Source organism: Salvelinus namaycush, chromosome 5 (genome assembly GCF_016432855.1).
Source record: "Salvelinus namaycush isolate Seneca chromosome 5, SaNama_1.0, whole genome shotgun sequence".
Lineage (NCBI taxonomy): Eukaryota > Metazoa > Chordata > Actinopteri > Salmoniformes > Salmonidae > Salvelinus > Salvelinus namaycush.
The window spans coordinates 65,192,874-65,205,951 of record NC_052311.1 but is presented as its reverse complement, the minus strand read 5'-3'; the positions used below and the strand labels follow the sequence as shown (position 1 = coordinate 65,205,951).

General features: G+C 44.7%; 1 protein-coding gene across 1 annotated transcript; it reads right to left on the bottom strand.

Moving 5' to 3' along the window:
• Positions 1–11,587: 11,587 nt before the first annotated feature.
• On the bottom strand, positions 11,588–12,733 carry LOC120047271 (urotensin-2 receptor-like). The gene is made up of 2 exons (XM_038992799.1): positions 12,473–12,733; positions 11,588–12,385 (listed from the first exon to the last, which is right to left on the bottom strand). The coding sequence occupies exons 1-2, from the start codon at positions 12,731–12,733 to the stop codon at positions 11,588–11,590; spliced, it is 1,059 nt and encodes a 352-aa protein (XP_038848727.1).
• Positions 12,734–13,078: the final 345 nt, after the last annotated feature.

The following is a 13,078-nucleotide window of genomic DNA, read 5'->3' as shown; positions in this document are numbered from 1 at the left end:
TTTTTACGGACGCCGCCTTACGGATTCCAGCTTTAAGGCACCAGTTCATCAATTGCTTGTCGGTCATTTGCAGTTTGAGTACCTGTGACATTAATACATGATAATGTTAAATAGATAACTGCCGAGATAACTAGCCAGGCTACACGATATGTAGTTAGTTGTTATGTAGTTATCTAATTAGTCTGTTTATCATTATTTTATAGGCTAGGCCTACCTGTTGCAATGTCTCTCTCTTCTCTGGCCGACTCACACTGGCACACATGCAGGTGATGCACACAGCTGCACACCATGACTTTTCCAGGATTTTCATGACTGTACAAACCCTGTTTGCTGACCAAAATGTGCGTTACCTGTGTAAATAACTCACTAATTAGCACCGAATATCAACACGTGCACACACTGCTACACACAGCTCTTTGCTTTGTTCTCAAAAGCTCACAACCCGAGATGATTGAAAGACTGCTTCTACCTGTCAATTCAATACAATCCTACTGGATGCAGTCTTCAGAAATTGGGAGAACAGCAATATATCGCATTCAGGAGGGACAATGATCCAACTGATCCAATTGTAATTGTTTGATATTGCAATGTTTTTTGTGTGATTGTTTTACTTGTCCATTCGGACATCTCAAATCTATATTCTTCTTGTCCAACTTTTTTTTAACTATTTTTTTTACAAGCGTTAATGTCAAGCCCTGGAGAAGGATGGAGAGACATGTCATATTTACAGTCTTTACTAGTAAGAGCCCATGTGCGAACTGCAGTGCCTATGTAGGTTTATGTAACCTCCAGCCTTCAAGGCACGCAAGCCTGGGTCTCGCCTGATGTTGGCGGCTGACACAGAAGTGTGAAGACAGGGGACGTGGCGGGGAGGAGGGTTCCTCATGGTGGGGGTGCCATACGGTGAACAAAGAGACTCTGTCTGTTCCTTGGTTTAAGTGTTTGCTGTCAAACCAGCAATTACGAGTAGGGGAGTTTTGAACAGGTTTTCGATTGCATTCGCTAAAATAAACCCTACCCTCATACTTTGATAAATGTTGTTACCACATTAAATGATGTAGTAAGTAACCATGTGTCAGTTGTGACTGGTTGTGATGCTTCAGGGAGTCAATAAATTCAGTTTCTTTGCTCACACAGCTTGGCCTACAGGACATGAGTAACTACACTGACATGAGTAACTCGCACAGCTTGGCCTACAGGACATGAGTAACTCGCACAGCTTGGCCTACAGGACATGAGTAACTACACTGACATGAGTAACTCACACAGCTTGGCCTACAGGACATGAGTAACTACACTGACATGAGTAACTCACACAGCTTGGCCTACAGGACATGAGTAACTCACACAGCTTGGCCTACAGGACATGAGTAACTACACTGACATGAGTAACTCACACAGCTTGGCCTACAGGACATGAGTGACTACACTGACATGAGTAACTCACACAGCTTGGCCTACAGGACATGAGTAACTACACTGACATGAGTAACTCACACAGCTTGGCCTACAGGACATGAGTAACTACACTGACATGAGTAACTCACACAGCTTGGCCTACAGGACATGAGTGACTACAGGACATGAGTAACTACACTGACATGAGTAACTCACACAGCTTGGCCTACAGGGCATGAGTAACTTCAGGGCATGAGTGACTACAGGACATGAGTAACTACAGTAACTCTTACTGCTTATTATGATAGCTTGAGTAAAGAGTTAAACCTTTTTTTAGTAGTCATGTTTTTCATAATTTTCCAGGATTGATGGACGTGCTTTGGTCTGTAACCTTTATAAAGTCATATGGGGTGAGAGAAGGGACAGGGAGGCAGAGAGAGAGGGAAACAGAGCGACTTGCGAAGTAGAGAAAGAAAGTGATTTGAGAGAGGGAAAACAGATGGGAAGATTGCATTTTGGAGAGAAACAGAGCGAGAGAGGAGGAGGAGTGCAAGGCAAATCTTTTTTTGTGTGTGTCTGGATAGAAGGGAGCCTCTTATACTCCTCACAGCATGAGCTTGGCCCGGGCTGCGGCCCAGTCTCGTCTGCACAGCAGGAGCCTTTCCTGAGCAGGCTGCCCAGGGGAGGGGCACCTGCTCCAGGCCCAAACACTGGCTGAGAGAAGGGTCTGGAGGGTGGGGCGGAGGGGCGAGGGGATGGAAAGACACTCAACAGTTCCAGGAAATAGACGTGCTGGATTTATGAAACTCTCAGGTAACAGAGCGACGCTCCTGAAAGAAAATATTTGTCTTCTTGCTCTCCCTGCGGACGAGAGGATAGGAGGACAAAGACACCCGTCTCGGTGTGAAATAAGACTTTTCTGTGGAGAGCAGGAGGCTGAAGTTATGGTTGGACCCGACCTGCAGGCGCTGGTTACTACCAACACAAACCCACAGTTTATGGATTGGCTAAGCCTCCGACTGAGGCAATATTTTCCGCCGGTTTGGTTGGGTTGAATAAACACAAGGTGTTTGAAGTTTATCAAACACTCAGTCATCCCAGCAGACGTGAGGGATAACTTAATCATCTGATATATGGAGTATGAGAATACACTGACACCCACGGCCTGTCCAATATGCATGAGGCGGGCAATATTCAACGACCAACTCCACTGCCAGTACTGTCAAATCCCCAATGGCGAAAATGGAGTGAAATGTCTGTTTTGGATGAGCTTCAGTTTAACCCTCCATTTCTGTCATTTTGCTGTAAGTTTGGGATCTGTGGAGCACATTCCCACATGAACCCTACATTCGTCCCAAGAACATGCCAATATGTTTTTCTTTGTACAGCGTCTCTGTCTGTCAAATATGCTGTATCTCTACTATAACGTCTAGTCCGAGAGCCCAGTTGGACTAAGAAGGTCTCTGAGACCGACTAGTTGTCTGTGACAGTAAGGGTCTCAAGGTGGATGGCTATTGCATTAACTTCACAGAAGAAGCACCCCCCACAGGGTGCACAGGGCGCTGGGTAATAACTGCGGTGGGAACGTCACGCTCCGAGGTAACCCAGGTAAATGGAAACACATGGCGGCAAAACCCGAGACTTCAGGAGAGGCTCCCAGCCATACAGACAGAACGGCCAGGACGCACATTCAGATGGCTAGAACAGTTCTGAAGTCCACAAGAATTTCCACAGTTCACCCATATCGCCATGAAAGTGAATGCGTAATTTGTTGATATCACATAATTATTGGAGACTTATTGTGGATAGCGATCTGTCAAAACTAACTTTAATTGGTTTTGGATGACTCCAGAGGGTGTTTTTGCAGTGTATGTTGATAAAAGTACCCTGGAAAAGGGCGTTTGCCCATCAGCCAACCAATCCAACGAGCTACTGCTCACTAATGTTTCTCATCATCAGTGTTTTAGGGGTCAGGTGTTACCAATATGTCTCTTAGTTACAGGACTTACCAGCTCCCTCCTTACCCCCTGTGTAGGTCCACTCTCTCTGCGGATTTGAGATTCCCCTTCATTTAGGCCTTTCTGAATAGTAACCGAGAAAACTTTTAGGGACTGTACGTTATTTATAATGAATGATAACTGAAGAAAATCGGACCTGAAAATGGATGGCCCTCCTTCAATAAAATATATTTTTACCTGACCCTCCCTGAACGCTTTAAAAAAAAACAAGTGACCCTCCACTATACCCATAATAACAATTAAAACAATGTAGATAGCAGAGAACATGCCTACCGTTTACCCTCACTCCTAGGACAGACCAGAGCCTTAGATGCAGTTTTAGAAACTGTTTTTTATTTTGTAAGCATTACATGGCAAAGTGGCAGAAAGTTGTGATTGGCAGGCCACCGCTGACAAGGGTGAGAAGATCTCCATAATAATAAAAGCACGGCATGAATCTATCATCTTATTTGCGGTCTGAGAAACTAGACTTTAAAAAAGAGTATAGTCTAAGTTTGGAACAGTGCTAAAGTTGTCCATCAACTGTAAAAATGGAACGCAACAGAACCAGTTACATCTGAAGTATCTGATCATACATGAATTCAAGAAAACGTGGTTTGTTTTTTAACACAGCAGCCGCCCGCATATCATCAGGTAGGCCTACAGTATATGCACTTGTACATGTACAAATGTATTCTATTTTATTCCATGATGTTGTTATCACAAAATAGATGTGTGTTTACTGTGATTAGGGCATGGGAATATAAGAACATCTGTTAGGCTAAATTAACAACTAGGCATGCATGGCTCACCGCATGATCCTCAAACCAAAGACTGGCCAAACTCATGTTTCTAAAAGTGAATTCAAAGGCATTGTAGAATGACTCTATAGCCTAATAAGACATTTTTCATTTCATTATTATTTAATTCTAAGTAAAAAATAAGGTAATTGTTTATAGCCTAAATGCAAAATATATAGGCATGTTGTTAAAGTCCTGTAGTTGAAATGCTGAGCTCTCCTGCCAGCCTGTAGCATGTCACAAATGCTTCACATTTGATTTCTTAAATGGTGGCTTTAGCTATATCACTGGACAATATTTTCGTACACATCATTGCCTTTTATATAATTCTGTTGGCTGGGAGTCTCTGACTACCAAAAGGGCCCAACATTGGCTGCTATTTGTATATAAAACAGTTCTCCAGAAACTCCCTAGCTACCTCACTTCTTAATTGGAAATAAAGCCACCAGACTCGCTCTCAAGACTGAATAGTTCTAGAGGTTCCTCTGGTCTCCACAGAGTTCGGGAAGATTGCCTTTAGTTATTGTGCCCTTAGCGCATGGAATGACATGCAGCCCACTTTGAGGCTTGACTCTCTGGTCTCGAAGGGTCAGGTTGGGACTTTCATGAGGAATGTGGTGAAGGAGAAATGCACTTGTTTTGATTGATGTGTAATTTTATCTGCTGCTTTTGAATTTGATTTGTTGAAATGTGAAATTGTAAATTGATTGTGTTGTTTTGATTCTGATTATGTTGATTTATTTGTAATGCCCGGGGTGTAGTGGAGGAAGAAGTCAGACGCAGGAGACAGAAAGTTCAGAGTAGCGTTACTACTTTAATCACCACATAGGTGAAAACGACGCCACTTAAAACAAATGCCCCAAAACACAGGGGAACTAAACAGTTCCGAAAATAACCAACGTACACGAACAACCGTGGCTACAGGCGTGTACGACAGTACACATCAAACAATCCCGCACACCCAGCAGGCGGGCCGGCTGGGTAATAAAGCCCAACTAATAAACCTAATTACAAACAGGTGTAACTAATAAACAGACAAGGAGGGGGAGGGGGAAAAAAATCAGTGGCAGCTAGTAGGCCGGTGACGACGAACGCCGAGTGCCACCCGAACAGGAAGGGGAGCCACCTTCGGTAGGAGTCCTGACATTATTGTTCCCAGGGCAACCTTCAAAATGAAACCCTGGTCTCAATGGGTTTCCCCTGGTTAAATAATGGTCAAATAAATAATAATAATATAGCCCAAATTATTATTTTTCTTTCTTAGGCTACCCAGCTTGCTAATTTAGAGTTAGTGTATTGTTTAATAGCCTGTTGACATTTTAGACGTAAATTAATAGTGACAGAATTACACATTACTTCAAAGTAACATTTTTGTCTCCTCGGCAATAGGTTGTAGTGCATCCTCTGATGTCGTAGAGACAAACCAAAGATATCCCATATGCATCATAGTCACAACTTTCCCCGGCATTTTACAGTTTGTTTAAAGCATAAAGTATTGCAAACTAAAGTGTCGTTATAGATCGCTGTATATAATAAGGTCCACAAAAGCTAACAAGAGGTAGGCCTATGCTTTAGCTATTTTCTTTAGTAGCCTAAAGTCAAATTAAAATCAAGACTGTTTAAATTAATTAGGCCTTCTCGAAATAGCATTTCAGCACCCATGCACTGTCCATGCTGCCGCTTCATAGTAATGTAAATTATGTAAATTAGTCAAATCTGGCTTATTGTGAGGTCAATAGCTCCGACAAATAGCTTCACTATGGTCAACAAAATATTTTGTTTTCATTTAAAATAAATTATAGCTGTAGCAAGCTTAACTCCAGTCCTCCTTCTCGTCTTCGCGCTGTCCCTCCTAAACGGAACAGAACATCAGTAGGCCTAGTCCGTGCGCGCAGATATTGCATTTTTTTTTTTTTTTACAAATAACATTTTTTCCGGAAGAAGCCTTTGACTCGCCTCCTGAAGTGCCACTGTACACATCACAGCCATTGGTTAGACAGCACAAAAGGCTTTATGTCTACATCAGCAAGAGCAGGGCAGGCCAGGGCTGATGATTGGGATAGCCTATCCATTGCTGTGTGTAATACAGTATAGCCAGCCTAGTTTTGCACCATCCCAGCAGCACAAAACACGGGAAGGAAGTACATTTTCTTAGAAAATGCCTTCAGAAAGTATTCACACCCCTTGACTTTTTCTACATGTTGTGTTACAGCCTGTATTTAAAAAAATACCCTATAATGTCAAAGTGGAATTATATTTTTATAAATGTTTACAAATACATTTAAATAAAAAGCTGACATGTCTTGTGCCATTAAGTTGTCAACCCCTTTGTTATGGCAAGCCTAAATAAGTTCAGGAGTAAAAATGTGCTTAACAAGTCACATAATAAGTTACATGGAATAATAGTGTTTGACATGATTTTTGAATGACTACCTCATCTCTGTACCCCACACATACAATTATCTGTAAGGACCCTCAGTCGAGCAGTGAATTTCAAACATAGATTCAACCACAAAGACCTGGGAGGTTTTCCAATGCTTCACAAAGAAGGGCACCTATTGGTATATGGGTAAAAAAAATAAAACAAAAAAGACATTGAATATTCTTTTGAGCATGGTGAAGTTATTAATTACAGTTTGGATGGTGTATCAATACACCCAGTCACTACAAAGATACAGGTGTCCTTCCTAACTCAGTTTCCAGCGAGGAAGGAAACAGCTCAGGGATTTCACCATAAGGCCAATGGTGATTTTTAAAACAGTTGCTGATTTTAATGGCTGTGATAGGAGAAAACTGAGGATGGATCAACAACATTGTAGTTATTCCACAATACTAACCTAATTGACAGAGTAAAAAGAAGGAAGCCTGTACAGAATACAAATATTCCAAAACATGCATCCTGTTTGCAAACAAGGCACTAAAGTAATACTGCAAAAAATGTGGCTAAGCAATTCACTTTTTGTCCAGAAGGCAAAGTGTTACGTGTGGGGCAAATCTAATACAACACATTACAGAGTACCACTCTCCATATCTTCAAGCATAGTGGTGGTTGCATCATGTTATGATAATGCTTGTAATCATTAAGGAATGACAAGTTTTTTAGGATACAAAATGTAAGGAATAGAGCTAAGCACAGGCAAAATCCTAGAGGAAAACCTGGTTCAGACTGCTTTCCACTATAAGGGCACAAGGCGAGACCCAGATGCCGACACGGGAGGCAGATGGTTTGAATATTTGATATTTATTAATCAATCCAAAAGGGGTAGGCAAGAGAATGGTCGTGGACAAGTCAAAACCAGTTCAGAGTCCAGGAGGTACAGAGTGGCAGGCAGGCTCGAGGTCAGGCAGGCTCGAGGTCAGGCAGGCTCGAGGTCAGGCAGTATGGAATCCAGAAAACAGGCAAGGGTCAAAACCAGGAGGACTGGCAAAAAGAGAATAGAAGCAGGAGTACGGGAAAACACACTGGTTGACTTGACTAACATACAAGACAAACTGGCACAGAGAGACGGGAATCACAGGGATAAATACACCAGGGAAAATAAGCGACACCTGGATGGGTGGAGACAATCACAAGGACAGGTGAAACAGATCAGGGTGTGGAATTCACCTTTCAGCAGGACAATAACCTGAAACACAAGGCCAAATCTACACTGGAGTTGCTTACCAAGAAGACGGAATGTTTATCAGTGACCGATTTATAGTTTTGACTTAAATCTACTTGAAAATCTATGGCAAGACTTGAAAATGGTTGTCTCACGATGATCAACAACCAATTTGACAGAGCTTGAAGAATATTGAAAAGAATAATGGGCAAATGTTGTACAATCCAGGTATGCAAAGCTCTTAGAGACTTACCCAGTTAGTCTCACAGCTGTAATCACTGACAAAGGTTCTTCTATAAAGTATTTTCTCTGGAGTGTGAATACTTATCTAAATGAGATTTCTGTATTTCATTTTCAGCCCTTTTCTAAAATGGATGAAATAAAACAAAATCCTCTTGAATCTACACACAATACCCCATAACTACAAAGCGAAAACAAAAGTATTCACACCCATTGCTATGAGACTCGAAATTGAGCTCAGGTGCATCCTGTTTCCATTGATCGTCCTTGAGATGTTTCTACAACTTGATTGGAGTCCACCTGTGGTAAATTCAATTGTTGGGACATGATTTGGAAAGGCACACACCTGTCTATATAAGGTCCCACAGTTTACAGTGCATGTCAGAGCAAAAACCAAGCCATGAGGTCGAAGGAATTGACCATAGAGCTCCAAGACAGGATTCTGTCGAAGCACAGGTCTGGGGAAGGGAACCAAAAAATGTCCGCAGTGTTGAAGGTCCCCAAGAACACAGTGGCCTCCATGAATCTTAAATGGAAGAATTTTAGAGTAAGCTTAGAGTAGAGCTGGCCGTCTGGCCAAACTGAGCAATCTGGGGAGAAGGGCCTTGGTCAGGGAGGTGACCAAGAACCCAATGGTCACTCTGACAGAGCTCCAGAGTTCCTCTGTGGAGATGGGAGAACCTTCCAGAAGGACAACCATCTCTGCAGCACTCCACCAATCAGGCCTTTATGGTAGAGTGGCCAGAAGGAAGCCACTCCTCAGTAAAAGGCACATGACAACCCACTTGGAGTTTGCCAAAAGGCACCTAAAGACTCAGACCATGAGTCACTGGTCTGATGAAACCAAGATTGAACTCTTTGGCCTGAATGCTTAGCATCACATCTGGAGGAAACCTAGCACCATCCCTACGATGAAGCATGGTGGTGGCAGCATCATGCTTTGGGGGTGTTTTTCAGCGGCAGGGACTGGGAGACTAGTCAGGATCGAGGGAAAGATGAACAGATCAAAGTACAGAGAGATCCTTGATGAAAACCTGCTCCAGAGCACTCAGGACCTCAGACTGAGGTTCACCTTCCAACAGGACAGCGACCCTAAGCACACAGCCAAGAAAACACTGGAGTGGCTTTGGGACAAGTCTCTGAATGTCCTTGAGTGGACTTAAACCTGATCCAAAATCTCTGGAGAGACCTGACAATAGCTGTGCAGCGACACTCCTCATCCAACCTGACAGAGCTTGAGAGGATCTGCAGAAAATAATGTAAGAAACTCCCCAAATACAGGTGTGCCATGCTTGTAGTGTCATACCTAAGAAGACTCGAGGCTGTAATCTCTTCCAAAGGTGCTTCAACAAAGTATTGAGTAAAGAGTCTGAATACTTATGTAAATGTGATATTTCTGTTTTTTTTTTAAATAAATTGGCAAAAATGTAGATTTTTTTTTTTTTTTTGATTTGTCCTTATGGGGTATTGTGTGTAGATTGATGAAGATTTTTACATTTATCAATTTTAGAATAAGGCTGTAACGTAACAAAATGTGGAAAAAGTCAAGGGGTCTGAATACTTTCCGAATGCACTGTATATTTAAAAGATATGCTACATGGTATCTCTATATAATTTAGTTTGATTATTATTGTCACGTTGGTATGAAGAGATTTGGGAGACAGGTGCAGGAATGCGTAATAGGGTTTTATATTAAGCCCATATTACGGCGTGCCGTGTAAGGGCACAGGGAGGAAGACCAAACAAATACGTAACAAAAACACAGGGTTGAAACTTCGGCAGCTGCAAATGGGCCGCCCGACGTCGCCATAACGGGTCCGTCCAACGATGCCACTTCAGCAGCCACAACTGGACCGTCCGACGCCGCCAAAACCGGTCGGGGGGGGGGGGGGGGGGGGGGGGGGGGTATAGATACTGTCACGGATCCCTCCGGAACTTTCATTACACACACCTGTCCCCTATTCCCACTGATTAGTAGCGTGACATGCATCAACAAGTCCATTGTTCTTCTCCCCTCTCTTAAATGCACCCACGCAATACTTCTAAACAAACTCCTTCTCATATGTACACCTCCACCACCCAGACCCTATCCCTCCCACCACCCAGACCCTAACCCTCCCACCACCTAGCCTCCTATTCCCCCCACCCAGTCCCCTACCCCCCCCCCCCCCACCCAGCCCCCTATCCCCCCCACCCAGTCCCCTATCCCCCCACCCAGCCCCCTATCCCCCCAACCTCACTCCTCTCTGTCAAACAACAATATTTGCTCATCTGCATCAAAGAGCCACAGGGTTTTGTTGGGTGTACAGTACAGTCAGTGTTTGAGTCAGACACAGACAGACACGCTGTTGCTACAAGGAGACACAGAGAGAGAGGCTGCCCAACGAACACACACAGGGAAGGGGAAGACCTGAGAGACTTACAGACACGCTGACACAGACACACAAATAAAAGTACGAGTGCAAACTCAAATCCAGGGATTTTTCCACTCAGCACTTTCTTCTTGGCCTATCCTTCTCTGCTTTTTTCTCTCTTTTTCTGTCGCTCCTTCTTCTCGCCTTCTGTTCCCCTCCTTCCCTCTACATCTCTTTGCTCACTCTCTCTGGCCGTCCCTCTTTTTCTCACTGTCTCTCTCTCTCTGGCCATCTCTCTTTCTCTCCCCTCGTCTGCTATTGTCATAAATACCATAAAACCGTGGGTATGAGATCTGTGTTTTCAGTTATGTTGTGTTCTTTTCTGAGGGGTCAGGAGGAACACATCCTCTCCTCTAGGGAACAAAAAACCTGTGACATAGACTCTAGTATATAAAGCATGTTTTTATTTGATATATTATATCATATTATACACACCAAACTGGATAGAAATACAGGCGTCATCGTCACCATGCAAAGCATTGCAGAGTTCATTACAAAATAAGTCCAAACCCACCATGCAGGTATTGCTAATAAAAAAAGTTCTGACTTTAGGGGTGCATATCAAACTTTAAGGGTCCATGAAACGAGGTCCTCTCTACCCCCTCAAACATCATTCTCTGTGTCAATAAACAACTTTTTAAAGAAAAATCTCCAAATATGTCATGGCCAGTGACAATCAGTTGCTGTTCAAAAGCAAAACATTTTCTTTGATGGCATTCCAGACTGATAGAAGTGTGTCATTTTACTGGAAATGCGCGGGTCCACTAAAGCCACTAAATGATAACATAACACACAAACGCTGCTTCCCTGTTGTCATACTCCACTCATGGCCCGTATGTGGATGTATTTTTGTGAATTCATACAATCAATGAGATATTTCTCAAGTTTTGAAGCTTTGGTATTTTCGCTCAGCCCGTCACATTTTTAATCTCCAACTAGGAAATATGGTCCAGTCACAAACGTGCATACAAAGTGCTGTCTTTGGTATAGTCCTTATGGAGTAACAATCACACAGTGAAATGCCCTTTGATATTTCAGGGGGAGACGGGGGTGTTTGAATCGGACAGTTTGTAAGCAGCCCCCCACCAGCCCCCAGAGCAGTCTATTATACCGGACTGTCTGTGTTGTCACGAACACTACTGCGGACTGCTCTTGCGGCAGAGCTGATTCGCTGATGTCGGTGTCTGCCTGTTCCTCCGTCGTTTCCCCCCTGTGAGCAGCGTGTAGAAGAATGGGTTCACGCAAGAGTTCCCGTACGTCAGCCCCGTTAGGATCCGGTTCACCGTCACCTGGGTACCCACCGGTACTGTCCGCAGCATGTCGGGCCGGTATAGCGGCAGCAGCTGCCACACCCAGAAGGGCAAGAAACAGGCCCAGAAGGCCAGAACTATCCCCAGGATGAGGAGCAGGACCTTGGGCCTTGGGGCCCGCGGAGGGTAGGACGTGCTACCCCCACTACCACTGGCCCAGGGCCGGGTCTGGGACACCCAGTAGAGACGGCCCAGAGTAGCATACAGCGCCCCGATGGCCAGCCCCGGCCCTATCATACTGGTACAGAACAGCACGCTCATATACACTTTGGAGCTCTGCTCGTCCCAGGCAGGGACACACAGCTGTCCGTCGTCTCCGTCCTCCAGGTGGAGGGTGATCATCATGGGCAGGCTGAGGGCCACCGCCAGGCCCCAGGCTAGGCCCACACGGAGCAGCCCAGAGGAGGGGGAGGACGAGGTGGCCAGGGGGTTGGCCACAGCCCGATAGCGGTCCAGACTCATGGCGGTGAGGGTGTAGATAGAGGCATGCAGGGTGATCAGGTCCAGGCTGAAGAGGAGGCGACAGCCCAGCTCCCCAAATGCCCAGTCAGCCGCCAGGCTGTCGTACACGATGAAGGGAGCCGTGAAGAGGTAGAGGAGGTCCGCCAGAGCTAGACTCAGCACCTGGAGATGGAGGGAGGAGGAGGAGGTGGGAGAGGAGGAAGGGGAGAGGGAGGGGGGAGAGGAGGAGAGGCAGGATGGTAACGGTACTCCTCTCCCTCCTAAACAGTTGCTAGAACATCCTCGCCTCCTTCTGCCTCTCCTGCGTCTGATGAGGAGACCCATGGTGTAGAGGTTCCCCCCAATGCCCAGGAGAGCCAGGAGGGACAGGAGGGAGCAGAAGAGAGCGGTTGAGGCCAGGCTGGGGGAAGGAGAGATGTATGGAGAGGCGGAGGGGAAGGAGGAGTTGGGGATGAAGGGGGAGGTGTATAATGGAGAAGGTGAGGGAGGCAGGGAGCTAGAGAAATCCATACTTTTTAGTTGAGACTTCTGAAATGGTGGTGGTGTGGAGGTTAGCTGGGTTTATATAAATGTCAGAGGGAGAGGAACTATTATTTTGATTCCACTTGGCTGGATGGGAGGGTTTTGGTGGTGGACAATGGTAAGAGTGTGGGGGGGTAGACATAGGAGATGGGGAGCATGGTTGAGAAAGGGAAACGGGAGAGGAGAAAGTTATATGTATTAGCATTGAAACACAGAAAATGGCCTTCTGAAAAGCATCTACAGCATTTAATGATTTGTCACACAACTGTATTCTGCCTCTTTTTGGCAATTTTGTTTTTGGCATATGGATTAATGTTCTGTTAATGTATTGTA

Coding starts and splice junctions, on each gene's coding strand:
- LOC120047271 (XM_038992799.1), bottom strand. CDS start 12,733: ATGGATTTCTCTAGCTCCCTGCCTCCCTCACCTTCTCCATTATACACC. Junction 12,386..12,472: donor ACTGTTTAGGAGGGAGAGGA/GTACCGTTACCA, acceptor CTCCATCTCCAG/GTGCTGAGTCTAGCTCTGGC.